General features: G+C 39.2%; 3 protein-coding genes across 4 annotated transcripts in view; all 3 read right to left on the bottom strand.

Moving 5' to 3' along the window:
- Window positions 1-14,081, bottom strand: part of ome (dipeptidyl peptidase 4 omega) — a 105,119-nt gene that overhangs the window by 69,063 nt on the left and 21,975 nt on the right. The gene's annotated exons all lie outside the window — the stretch shown is intronic.
- Window positions 3,493-4,039, bottom strand: gdrd (goddard). The gene has a single exon (XM_017138969.3). The coding sequence runs from the start codon at window positions 3,947-3,949 to the stop codon at window positions 3,629-3,631; it is 321 nt and encodes a 106-aa protein (XP_016994458.1). The 5' UTR covers window positions 3,950-4,039; the 3' UTR covers window positions 3,493-3,628.
- On the bottom strand, window positions 10,057-11,302 carry Dnaaf6 (Dynein axonemal assembly factor 6). Its single transcript, XM_017138965.3, has 3 exons — window positions 11,018-11,302; window positions 10,634-10,872; window positions 10,057-10,573 (listed from the first exon to the last, which is right to left on the bottom strand). The coding sequence occupies exons 1-3, from the start codon at window positions 11,145-11,147 to the stop codon at window positions 10,310-10,312; spliced, it is 633 nt and encodes a 210-aa protein (XP_016994454.2). The 5' UTR covers window positions 11,148-11,302; the 3' UTR covers window positions 10,057-10,309.

The following is a 14,081-nucleotide window of genomic DNA, read 5'->3' as shown; positions in this document are numbered from 1 at the left end:
AGTAGCAAAGAAGAAGAAAAAGGGTGGACTTCTCTAAAGTCAAATGCGCTCAGCATCAAAATTCATAGAAAAAGGTCCGCCCTAATATACACACACATTCACTTGTTTTGACCTGTCAACCACACACACATACACACATGTATTACATATGTATCCATTAATTGCGTCTTAAAATTTCGTTTGACTCTTCCTTGTTTTTAGGGCAATTTCAGAACATTTTTTTTGCTATGTTGTTCTACGTTTTAGGGCGATTTCGCCCTAAAAAGAAGGAATTACTTTTGGAGTCGACTCATAAAAATTCGCCCTAAAAAACAGGGCAAATTGGCCTTTTTGGAAAAACTAACCCTAAAAAATATTTTCCATGGCGATTTTTTGTAACTTTAGGGCTAGCCACCCGTATAATAAGAAAATTTTTCGTAGTTTTAGGGCGACCTCGGTTTTAGGGCGACTTTTCTAGTATTTAGGTAAAAATTTCTATGAGTGTATTCAACGATTTATAATGATTTATAAGAAACCAGCCGTTGAAGTGTATTAAAATGGACCTAATAATTGACTAAATTATTAAGCACTTGTTTCAGTAAATTGATGTTTGGTTCAGGAATTTTTGTATACCTTCCAGTAAACATCTGAGCTATGCCCAAAAGGGATTCCATGTTAACTGAATTAATGACACAACCAGAGGGAAAGCCTACTAAAGTAGACAACAAATACGAAAAAAAACTTCTGAAAAAGGCCACAGTTCATAAATATGTAGGGTTTCCCCCAAAACGTGCAAAAGGGAAAACACGCTAAGCACTTCCGTATGAATAAATATTTAATCAATCAATTTCGACAATTTTCCTTTTCAGGGCTCGTCAAATGCATAAACAGAATGGATACAATTTCATTTGCCGAATGATGATGACGATGAGTGTGATGAGGATGCCTTTGTTGCTGTCGTTGAGGCATAAAACAAGTCAGACACATAAAAGTAGATTTGATTGAAATGCTAATTTCCACAGATTACCAACGGAAAAAGACTAACGGGAAAAGGACTTGAGTCTAGTTCTGTCGCTTTGTCGATTTTTCGGATGGTTTTGTTAACCTACAAAAAATTTGGATCAACAAAACATAAAAGCCATATTCGTCCTGAGTTTGTTTTTAGAAATAAGCCAATGATTTAGAATTAATAAAAGCTGTAATATATTTAAATAACAAACAAATTGAATACTTCTAAAAAAAGTATATAAAATAAAATTAAATTTCCCAAGTGAATCAATGAATTTTCTTAAATTAAGATAAGATCGCCATGAAAATTCAAAGCTGATATTTGTTTGGCTGTAGCTGATTTCCAAAACGATATAAATGCTGGCCCAAGGATTCTTATTAAAGCTGAATGTAAAATCATATGTGCTCAATGAGCACTGCTCAATGAGCACTCCTCATGTGCAAAAACTAATTTAATTTCCGTAGTTAGTACAAAAGAGCAAATTTTTTTATTGAACAATAAGTAAAAGTTTAAATGTGGTGTTACTTAGCTTTCCTAAAATGGATTATCTCTGTCTCAGTTTTTTTGGATATTCTTTTCTGTGTGCTAACAGCACTGTTTAAGTCGCTAGGAAATGGACAGTCATTGAAGAGTGTTAGTCATCAGCATCATCATCAGTATCGACATTCGCCAGAAAGCCTTGAAATATTTGTTGAGTGAGGACCCCTGGCCAAATGACAGGACACTTCTCAGTCGAAACCCATCAGCCGCAGCCTCAGTTTCGGTTTCAATTTCGGTTTCGATTTCAACGCGATTGATTTCCCATGAATGCCCGTTTCCCCCCGCCACTTTCCACTTTCCCTGCTGCGATTATCGAAACGTTATTAGTTTGTCTGCTGCCTGTGACAGGTTACATTGAACTTGGGAATTTTCTCCGTTTTGGGTCTCTTCGGCATTCCCTATTCTAAATTGTGTGGGGCCCCGAAATCAGGAAAATGAGAAGCTTTCGTGAATTTATGGGCACAGATTCATGGGAGGCTCTTCGAATTTTGTGCCATTTTGTAATTGAATTTCATGTGAGGCTCATATTGAAATTTTAATGAATCGATTACGCCAGGCAAGGGAGGGGTGTATATTTGGCTAGACTTCAAAGCTCGCAGTCGGAAATTAAAAGCTGAAAATTGATACTATTTCAGTTTTGTGCCTTTGTTATGATTATTCGATTTTTTAAATCATTTCTATTAGGCATAGAAATGATTTTAGTAACTAAACTTAAAATAGTCAGTTTACATTTTTAAATATTTGAAGATAAAAATCAAAATATTTTTTCGCACATATTTTAAAGTTATAAACATTAAAAAAGCTACGAAATGATATTATTTTCCTGTTGTTTTTTATTTTACTCCATAAATCAGAGCGAGGCAATGCCTTTATATTTCCCTTATATGCCTTTTAGCTCGTCGTAAAAGTTTCGAATTTATCTTGGCACTCGAGTGCAGTTCTTCTCAACCATTTTGCCCACTCAGGCACCCATTCATTCAGCCGAGTGAGTTCACTCAGTCAACTCGGTTATCACACACAGTGCATAGTCACAACATTGAGGCAAAGTTTACTTAAGCATGAAGCTGGGAGTTGTGACAAAATGCAACTGAGAGCGTCTGGCAAGTGCGAGGACTGAGGACTGAGGACTACATTCCGTGGACTATGACAAACTGCTGCAGGATCCGCAACGGGGAATCCGAGGAGCAGCTGCAACGTGCCACAGTTGCACCAGTTGGAGTGATAAACGCACTGCACAATTGCTGCCGTCGAGATTCGCCAGCTGACAAAATGCTTCTGACATTTTTGCAAGTTAACAATAAAAGTATTTTATATAATTTAACGCGACGCTGCGATGGCATTTTATGGCAAATTATGTTCGGCTTCATTTCCAGTGTTGCGCTCAGTTTCTGTTTCAGTTTCAGTTTTCTGTCAGGCTTTGTCACACACATTTTGCCAATAAGTCGAGCGCTAGCCGACGAACTTGAAGAATGTCCTTCCTTATTTATTGCTTTTAACATATTTGTTTGGCCCCAAGGCAATCCGTCTTTGTATGTGTATGTGGCAAAAGGCAAATTCAAATTTTGGTCTCAAATTTTGCGACTTTGTCTTTCATTTAGGTCGCCGACAAAGTTTTCGACGAAAACAAAAGACCCTTGACAAAGTGCAGCTATTCGGAACTGCTCGGGGTAACATTTTTGAAGGGCGGTCAATAAAAAGTTTATTGTGCGCCGAAAAGAAGTCATAGTTTGTGGGCCGAGCGGAAGCCTGTGTGGCAATTGCGTGTGGAAAGCCCCAAATAAATTGTTAATGCCGCTGGAAAGTGGCTCAAATTATGGTGAAAAGGGTGCATGTGAGCGGAATATTATGTTTCCCTTTTCGCAGTAAATATGTATCAGGATATTTTGGGTCAATTTATAATATGGGATCAGCTCAATAATTTACTGGATTTTTATGAAATGTGGGCTACACTTAAAAGAACTGGGTAATTTAACAGTAATTGTATTTATAGATCGAAAATGTGTTTTTTGGGGAACACACGTGTTATGTTGGAACACTGATTTACATAATTACATTAACAATTTGACGAAATCAAAAATATAACAATGTTTCTTTGTTAAATCATTCGTTTGTATCTTCATTGCCTGGTTCGTTGGTATCGAATCTCAATGGGTTATCTCCTCCAGCTAACTTGTCGGCATTTTCAAGTACAGTCGTTGACGGAATTTTGGCCTTGAGCTTCCTCTTTATCTGGGCCATAGCTGAATTGGCCAGACTCACTCGCTTCATAATCCGGTTCAGTCGCTCCTGGATGTTGCAAAACATCTGCTCCGAGAATTGGGCATCCTCCGAGGTATCTAGAGGCACCACGCCTGTATCGTCGGCGCTGTTGTTTTCACAGCTTCCAAGATCCTTTAATTCATCAGATACTTCTTCCGACATTTTTAAAAATAAATAATTTATCAGGAAATTTGACTAGCTTTGCAGGAGCTATGAAATAGAACTGTTGATGGGGAACTTCGAATGGAGACAGTTGAGAAAATACCTTCTGACAACAATTAAAGGGCTACCTTTGTTTGAAAACTTATAAATAAATCAGGGACTGTAATTATTACGATAGTTTTTCAACGGTGTTTTGGGCTTCAATTTTTTTAAACTTATACTGGCAGTCCCTAAAATAAATAAGCTGACCATTTTTATAGAATTTTGTTTTTTTTTTAACGCAGATTTTTTTTTCTAATTATAGAAGACATTCCTGAAACTAACGTTTTGATAAGGGGACTTAAGACAATGCAAAGCCTCTCAAATCATACCCCACTTGGCATGTAATCGAGTGTGAAATGTGTCCAGCAGGGTCATAAAATCAGAAATCAATTAAAGCCATTTAAGAGTGAGGCAAAGGCGAAAGCAAAGGGATATGGATGTCGAGCGTCGGGTGTCGAGGGTTGCCAGGGCACAAGGCAAATAAATCTCGGAAACGACTCTGCCAAAGAGCGCACACTCTGGGTGGCAGGGATAAAAGTTGCCCCACAGCTGAATGAAGCGAACGAAATCAAAGTCTATAACTTAACGACTGCAATGAGAATGATGCTGATGACGATGTCGACGATGTGGAACACCCTCAAGGTCCACCACCCCATTCCGCCACCCACAATCCGCCGCCATTCGAGGAGAATCCCTACGCAGAAAAGCGAGACAAAAGCCGAAAAAGACGGAAATGCAGCATTCATTCTCTCGCCATTTTCCCCTTCACAACCCTCCGCCGTCCTCCCATCGCTCTTTCAGCGAGTTTTTCGCCTTCATGTGCTAAATATTTGCCAGCCATTTCTTTATTTTCCTCTGGCCTTTGTCGCCAAACTGGATTCCCATCTTGATACCCATCGCTCTGCCACATCGTAATAAAGCAATAAATCTGCTGAGGAACGGCTCCTCCTTTATAATAAATTCCGTTACGCATAAAAACACTTACAAATGAGTTTTTGTTCAATGGAATAAATGGCATGTCGCTCTATATACACACATATACTCGTATATCCACAGCTGCAGCTATATCTACAGCTCCGAATCCGAATGCATGTTCATGACTGCACCCAGTCATACTCACACACGTTCTACTTTCTATATCTTCTGGGACTAGCTGAATCCACTATTGATAATGCCATTTGGCATTTGCCTTGTGGCTGGGCTTTGACTTTTGCAACGTCTTTCACTTTGTGGGTTTTCTATTGAAAACTCGTTGCGCTGCTAAGTAGGCAACATTTTTCCGCTCGGTCCTGTTTATTGCTTTGTATCTTTGGGCAGAGTTTAGTTGGGGATAAATTGAGTTTTGGGCATATAAATGGGAGCAATCACCCAAAGATGGACTTTAAAAGTAATTTTTTGTGAAGTCAGGCAAGAAGAAGGCAGAATGATTTGATTTAATGCTTTTAAAGGGTCATAATGTATAGAAATAAATTCAGATTTATTATCAATAAGTCTATCTATCAACCATTAAATAAATGTATTTGTAAATTTAAAAAATTTTATTTTTTTTAAATTAAATTCCAAGCATATATAAAGTCAAAAGGGCTTTTATTTGTAACGAAATCGTCTATCTTGAAACAAGCAAAATAACTTTTTAAAAACATTTTTTTTCTTAAGATTACTCTTTATACTACCTAATTTAAATAAATTTGTTCTTTTAAATGAGGTACGAAATTCGATTTCTTAAGTTACGTTTCCTCGATATTTTGTACATTAATTATTAAAACTAACGTCTTGTGATCCATCTAAATTAGTTGTATTGCACATACTGCCGGGAAATAACCCTCTTTAATCCCACTTTCATTTCTTATGCGAAGCGGACTCATGCTGTTAGCTAATCTGCTGTCCAAATCACTTGGCAACATGTTGCACACCCAACTAATTGATGATATAATTGAATGTTCCGAGACCATTTGCCAGTTCGTTATGTTCCTGTTTCGACTCCACAGCCCACACCCATATCAAGAACAACATCTGTCAGACCCATCACAATAAATAACCATATAGTTATAGTTGAGTTTCCTGCATTAAAATGCCATCATGCTGGAGATTAATGTGAAAAGGTCACGCCCAGCTCCTCGGGAGGTGAAAGCCATCCACTTCAGCGAGACATTGACATTTGCTGCTGGCTTTTCCTTTCCATTCCTTTTCTTTTCGCCTTTTCTTCTTTTGTTTTTGTTGCTCTGGCTCTGCTGTTTCATTTTTGTGTGTTGTTGCTGCCGCAGGACGCGCCAGATGAGACACGTGACAATGTCAGGGCAAACATAAATGCCGTGTGTCAACAAGCAGGTCGCAAAAAGAACTAAAGTGAAAATGTGTTTTTATCAACTTTCGGAAGAGGGCCTGACAAGTGCACTAAGAAAAATCTTGAGAATTGGTCATTAACTTGGTAATTTTTTGTTTATTAATTTCATTGATATTTTACCCTCAATTAATATTCCAACCTTTAAAAATAAATAGAGTAAAAAAAAAACGTTTTTTCGTTTTTATTTTAAGCTAAATGAAGAAATATTTTAAATATTTATAAAAATAAATTTTAAATTTTTTATTAAGATATTGTATATATTTGTTTTTATTAGTTTGTTTTAATTGTACATAATTTTATTTTATGCATTTAATATCGATAAATATTTTATGCTACCTTCGATTAAATGTGTTTAACCAAATATATGTACAAAATTTACATGCTATAAGATTAATATTATTTACTAGTCAAAGGATAAATTACAATATCGGTAGCAAAATTAATAATCTTTCCTTTCAGTGCTTTCTATACTTTTTGGCTTTTCGGGACTTTGTTATTGTAGTTTTTACATTTGTCTTAATTAGGGGGGTGGCGGCCTGAGAAATAGAAGCCACTTGAAGAAATGTGCTTGAAGAGCCATCAGCTGCCGCTGGCACTTTGCACTGACTTGTCTGACTTTCTCCGGGCTTTCTCTCCTCGGCATTTCTCCGCTCTGCTGGGGCACACGTGTGCGACCTAATGGCAACACTTTCGCATCCTGCGAGTCCTCCTCGTATGCCGCTCATGTCTGTCTGTAATTTATATGGCTGCTTGAGTGCCACAGCATTTCCTCTTCCCCCCACCTTCCGCCCTCCACCATTTTTGCCTAGCAAAATTTGTTATTACGTTGAATTAAACTTGAAAAATGTGTTAATGGGCTCGTTCTGTTCTGTTCACACCAACTGCGGCTCCGACCAGGCAACTTAATTAAATTCCACAATGATTTTGTTATTTCGCCATGTAGCAACAAGGCATCTTCTTGCCTAACTACAATTACCAAAGATGCCAGAACGCAGCGCACCACATGGCGTATGTGTGATATTTTTGTGCTTCGCTTTTTCCTTAAACGCCGCAACTTCATACTTTCTGTTTTCCTGCTATCCTGTTTAATTTGTTAGCCTTAATGAGCTGTGAAAAGTGTTTTGTGCGGAAATTGGTAAATTGTGGCAGTTGGAGTAAGCTGTGTGAGAAAAACACGATGATCAAGTAATAAGTTTGAAGTCATGGGTGGCGAAGAAAATTAAATTATTTTACTATTACAAAATTAAGTAAATAAAGTGCCAGTAAAACAATTCCAAAAAAGATTTTATTTTTTCGACGTTCATCTTAAATTAAAGACTTAAATCCACAACAATAAAAATAAATAATTATTTTCCCTTCGATCGAATAAATTTTCTTAAACTGTTTCCAATTAGCATTCACAAGGACCCATTGCAACTCAAAAGCCGTTCTCCCAAAAAATATTTTCTTGTATTTATCATTTCTTTTTTATTGAAATTTATTCCGGTTTTAACTTTTAACTGTGTCGACATGGAAATGGTTTTACTGGTAATTAAAAATAAAACCTGCAGATTTATGTAGAACGGAAGCCCAGGGAAAAAATACGAAATAAAACCCAAGAGAAAATTTTCCTGTGACCAAAGTGGACAATGACATACAGAACCCATGGAAGTCTCTGTTTCAGCAGGGTGACTTGCTGCCGGAAAAGCTTTAAGCTGTAAGCCGAGTTAACTTTAATCAGATGGCAATTAACAGGGAAAGCAAACGGGATGAAATCGAAGAGGGGATGAAATCGAAGAGGGGATACGAAGGGGAAATGCGGATCCTTCATTGCAGAGGAATTTTTTTGGCTTTAAGTTTTCATCTCGTCAGCTTATTGTTTTAACCTTGGGCCCAACCACTTGTTCCAGTTAACCACTCACGAAGCAACGGAGCAAAAGCTGATTACCGCAAAAGGAAGCGTGTCCCTTGGCTTATTGCATTTTTCAAGTGTGGCCAAGTGCCACTATTATTTATTGCACAAGCCAAGGACAAGCCACCGTTTAATGATGAATATCCCCGTGGTTTAAAGTATTTCGCAAACAGTATTTTACACATATTAAAAAGTTGGCAATTCTCCCGCCCCGAGGTAGACGAAATTTCCCAAACCCAATTGCACATGTGAAAAATGCGCCCAATTTGCATTTGAATTTGCTGTTCCCATTCGGCGGTGTAGTTGTAAGCGTATTTGTATTTGTGTTGCTGAAAACTTTCCTAAAAGATGATAAAAGGGTGTGGTCCCAGACGGGATGATCACCGTGATGATGATGCAGAAACGTGCGTTTGTGTAAATGAGCTGCAAAAAATGTGGGTTTTTTGTCAGCCTTTTTCTGTTGGTTTTTGCGTAGTTTTCCCATTTTTTCGAGTGCGGCCAAGTTTTCCTTTTGTTTGTTTGTGAAGTCTAACATCAACACATGGTAATTTTTTTCCGGGCCTGTTTGTTTTCCCTGTTGAACGTCATTGAATAGAAAAGAGCCGAAAAGGAGTGTTCCGGAAATGCTGATACAATTTCAGATTGTTTACCTTGCCGTCTTCCTGTCATTCTCCTTCTGGGCTGAGAAATTGGTTTCCTTTGGCTAGGATAAATATTCGTTTGTTTAATGGAAATTTCAGTCTCTGTCTCTAAAACCTTTTCCCTTTAACCATATCTTTGTCATCATTTAATGGAGGTAAACCCGGGTTTATAATAATTTGTTCTTTGAGAGCTCTCATTCTGTATCCCTAATTTGCTGTAATTCACTTTCCATTTCCACACCGCCGCCCACGAGACTCAGGCATTTAAATTAAATTGAAAGTTTTCCGTCGACAGCCGAGTCCTTGTCAGAAGATTTATCATCATAGTCCTGTGGAAAACTTTCATTAAGAAAATAAAAAGGAAGCAAAAGGTCTGCTTCCCCCGATCTGGATCCCCTGAACCCAAACTTCATAGTTCGCCAGGCGAGGCACGCACTTCCAGCTGCCCAAAACTTGCGAGTTTTTATCTTTTTTCGGCTTTTTGTCTGTCCGTGTGAACTTTAACTTATATATATATATGTGCTTTTTTCGGTGAGCAGGATGACACTTTATCATGTCTCTGCCGGTGACCGGGTGGCGAAAATCGGGGCCCAGCTTGCCCGGAGCGCACAAATTGAAATGTGCCAGTGTCAGTCAGAGTAAATGAGGCAAAACGCAGCCGCAGACCCAGCGGGAAGTAATTGTGTGGCCCAAAGCCCACAAACCGAAAGTCCCTGCCCCGTAACTCACGGCCTATTAGGTCGAACCAGTCTGTAAAAAAAATCACGAGTTTCAACTTTTCCTTTTGAGTTCCATTTTTTCTTTTTTCGGTTGTGTTGTATTTGACTTTTGTTTGTCTGTGCTTGACAAATATTTAGCCAAAGTGATTTTTGACAGCATCATAATAAAGGCTGCCCCAGCGCCCAAGGAATACTTCATGCTTCGTTTGAGCGTAATTTGCGATTGACCCGGCAGCAAGGCCCATGCGGCGTATGCGCAATTTGGTAGCAAAACCAGCCAAAGTGCCGGCAATCGAATTGGAGTTGCGGGTAAATTCGGATAAATATTTGAGGATTACGAGACTGGGGGTCAGTGAATTAAATCAATTTTCCTATATCACATTGGGCAGAATTACACCTATAAATTAATATATCAGATATATCAGATCTTTTAAAATAAGGTTTTTCGGTAATAAAACACAAAAGAAATATCAAATTAAACGTCGCACAATAAATTTGGACTTGCATTTCTGGACTCACTAGTTGCGATACACTCAAAATTTGGTATGGTACTTCAGCGTTACACCTAGTTGTGTGGTGTTGAGTTGTGTAATGTGTAGGGTATTAGGTAAATTAGGGCTTTAGTTTTCAAAAGTGTAGTCTAGAGTAATTAGTATCGGCAAAATTAGGGCTTTGGTAGTCTGCTGTAAATTGAACGGTATTAGCTAAATTAGGTCTTTGTTTTTAAAAATTAACGTAGTCTAGCTCCCGTTTGAGGCGCAGAGTGAGCCTCAGTTTCTTCAGCTCGCTGTCGTATTTCGCCTGACAACGATCCACATCGACGGGATGAGGCAACGGTAAACGCAGGCGGTACAAACAGGTCCCCAGATCCACTTCCGTTTCCTGCAAGCTAAGCGACATCTTGTCGGCAGCCATTTCCTCATCTGGCAGTGAAATTTCCAAAATCAGATCTTCACAGCTGGCCGAAGCTCCAGTGCGATTGCCCATCTAGTAAGGACATGGAATTACTAATCTGAATAGGTATTTTTTAAGCGTAGCTCAATCCACCTGAAGGAACACATCTTCGGTGCCCACAGCCTGACGATAGGTCATTGTGTACTCTGGACTCTTTCGGGTCTCGAGTATATCATTATCCTCTCGCTCCTGCTGCTCCTGCCATTGTTCCAGACTCACTGGCTGCTTCTTCTCCTCCTCCACCAGGGGAGTCGCCAGGGGATTGGCCTTTTTCTTACTCTTAGTCTTGCCAGAGGAATCGGCTGCCTTGGTACGGCCAATTCCACCAGGATCTGGGTGAGAAAATAGAACATAAGTATATCTTTACATATGAAAAGCGAAAAGTTGGACCAATTGAGTTTTCTCATGGTTATATAATTTTTACGAGTAAAGGGTTTCTTGAACTTTACAGAAAATAAGATCTTGTATTATACTCACTCATCTTGTGGACCACCATGGACTCGTCCTCGTCATCGCTACTGCTGTAATCGATACCGCCTCTCCGTTGAGTGGGATTCAGCAGGTCCTGCAGCATCTTCAGCTGCTCGGGATGATCGAAGATCGACATTTTTGCAGGGCGGGTTCAAGGCACTGAATTATTTATTACAAGATATATCACTTTTTTAAAACTTTATAAAACACTTTATAAAATACTTTTAAACTTTAGCTTTAGCTGAGGTTGATCACTGCTCAGTTGGTTGCGACCGAATGAGGAAAATCGTTAACTTCGTTTGTTACATAAGCTTGACAACCATTTCTCAGGCTTCCATGTTGATTTATTTATGATTTTCTTGGCCTACTCACTCAAAGAAAATGGGAGTTAATCAGCAAGAAGGTAGTGGGACAAAGGTAGGTTCAATATGAATATTTTTTGATTTTCCCAGTGTACTAGTCTTCAAGACTGTTTATTTAGTTGCCCAGGCAACGTGGCTTTAAATCTCATGGCAACATGGAAAATTCTAGAGCCGGTTCTTTTCCTAACAGGCTGAGTATCGTGAAGGGTTGAAGGCTCACCGTCCCCAGTTACCCTATTCAAGAACAGTTTCCCGCCGATGGCGACATTTCATTTTCAACTGGTAGGAAAACTATGGGACCCACTTTAGGCATTTCAATTAAAAACTTGGGCGGCCCATTTAGTGGCAAACTTTTTGCCGGAGAGCCAACTGTGCTCGAACAAAAATATTTCACTTGTCAAAAACAATTGTTTTGTGAATTATAAATTGTGTAATTATTGTTCCGGGCTTGACCTTCCCTTCTTCTGGTCATGGCCAGTACAAATTATGAACAGCGAAACAGAACAGAAATTTGCATTTTTCACGCGCCCCTCGAGTGGCGAAGGGAAACGCTAATTTGACTTTCAGGCGAAATCAGAGAAGTGGGGTGGGAAACGGGAGAGGGGGTCGACACGAAAACGTGGCCGAGTTAACAACACGATTCTGGCCAAGAGCTCTGGCTCTGTTACAATGGCCACGACCGCAGCGGGGTACCCAGTTTGGCATTCGACAAAAAGGATTTTCGCCTGTGGGCTCCTCCTGTCCCGGCTACGTGTTTAATTTGTTTAACACGAGCTGTCGGCGAAAGTGTCCTCATTCTAAAGGGATTTCGCTTCTTGTTCTGGTTCAATGGCAACCACTTGACAGTTCTGACCGGGCTTAAACCGACCACGGTCCACGAACCATGGCTTTGTCATTTGCAGCTCGGGTAAACGTGGCACTAACCCAGCTTAAAATCTCGTTGGCTCACAGGGATCACGGGGATGAAAGGAGTCGCCGAATAAAGGAAGCGCAATGTATTCCGATTACTATTTATGTAAATACAGTTGGAGTAGATGGTGCATAAAAGCGCTTAAGTGGAAAATATAACGCCAGAAATTTTGTATACTTAATATAAAAAGTAAAATAACATCCTTTAAAAGTAAACTATTACAAAGTTAAAAAATAAATATTTTTATTTCCATTATATTGTAGTTTATAAATATTTATTTCAGAAAGATTATCGGTATAACTTTGATCAATTCATTTTTAGCTGCGGCTCTTTTTTATACCCGTTACTCGTAGAGTAAAAGGGTATATTGTATTCGTGCAAAAGTATGTAACAGCTAGAAGGAAGCGTTTCCGACCCCATAAAGTATATATATTCTTGATCAAGATCACTAGCCGAGTCGATCTAGCCATGTCCGTCTGTCCGTCTGTCTGTCCGTCTGTCTGTCTGTCTGTCCGTATGAACGCTGAGATCTCGGAAACTATAAGAGCTAGAAGATTGGCATTTTGCATGAATATTCTAGGAGCTCCAACGCAGCGCAAGTTTGTTTCAAAAAGGTGCCACGCCCCCTCTATCGCCTACAAGCCCCCTCTAACGCCCACATTTTTGAAGCTATTATAAAAATAGTAACCGAAATGTATTCGCTTCGTCAATACCTATCGATTGGCCAAGTAAAAAATTGCCACGCCCACTCTAACGCCCAGAAACCCAATAAACGCTTAAACCTGGCCAGCGAATACATTTCCGCCTTTCATGACCAGTAGTACCAATATCTGGCGGTAGATGGCGCAATACAATATACACTAGCGCCATCTAGGAAATGGCATTGGAAAAAATGTGCCTTTTTTTCTGTAGTCACTCTAATTCACATTATGTTAATGCAAATTTTAAATTATTTAAAATGGGGCGCGCATTTTGTCTCTTTTTGCTCGTATACGTTTTTCACAAGTGCATTCACCTGCGCTAGAGAGAGAGACGGAAGATGTGCTAGGCAGAATTGAAAGTTCTAGAAAGAGATCCCTGGGTAAAAATCGAGCGGCGAAAAACATATAAGAAGGCATATTTCTATTAAGTTGTTTAGCTGAGTAACGGGTATCTAATAGTCGAGGCACTCGACTATAGCGTTCTCTCTTGTTTGAATAAAGATTATGAACATCGCTCCTTTCAGTTGCAATTCCATTTGTAAAATATCATTCTTATTATAACTACTGAAAATGTTCTTAATTTTCTTTCAAAAAATCAAGAACTTTTAACAAAAATATTGGTTTGTTCATATCATCCACTTTCGATTAAATTTTAAAGTAAATCCTTATTTAAATCCCATTCTGATAGGGCCACTTTCGTTGCGAAACAAAAAGCCACTGAAATATGTTTACCCGAAAGCAACGCAAACATCACGTAACTGAACTTTCACCTTGGGCTCGCATTGCAATCCAACTATCACTGTCAACACAGAGCGGGTATTGGTTCGCATTGGAATGCAGCCCAAGATAGGATATATATGCCCGATCCCCCAGCTGACGTCACGCATCCAGACAATGAACATGAATCCATGGTGTAATTGTATTTCGCTTGTCGCACACATTTCAATGAACTGCAGATGGGAGGAAAAAAATATCCCAGCACCCCAAAAAAGGCCACGCAAATTTGTGTTGACTGAATACACAAGAACGTCTGTCCCCAGAAAAAAAACCCTCTTAGCCCTCCCAAAAATCCCCCCTTTATAGCCCCTAAGCCCAAG

The sequence above is a fragment of the Drosophila takahashii genome, chromosome 3L, assembly GCF_030179915.1.
Source record: "Drosophila takahashii strain IR98-3 E-12201 chromosome 3L, DtakHiC1v2, whole genome shotgun sequence".
NCBI lineage: Eukaryota > Metazoa > Arthropoda > Insecta > Diptera > Drosophilidae > Drosophila > Drosophila takahashii.
This window is presented reverse-complemented; position numbering and strand designations above follow the sequence as displayed.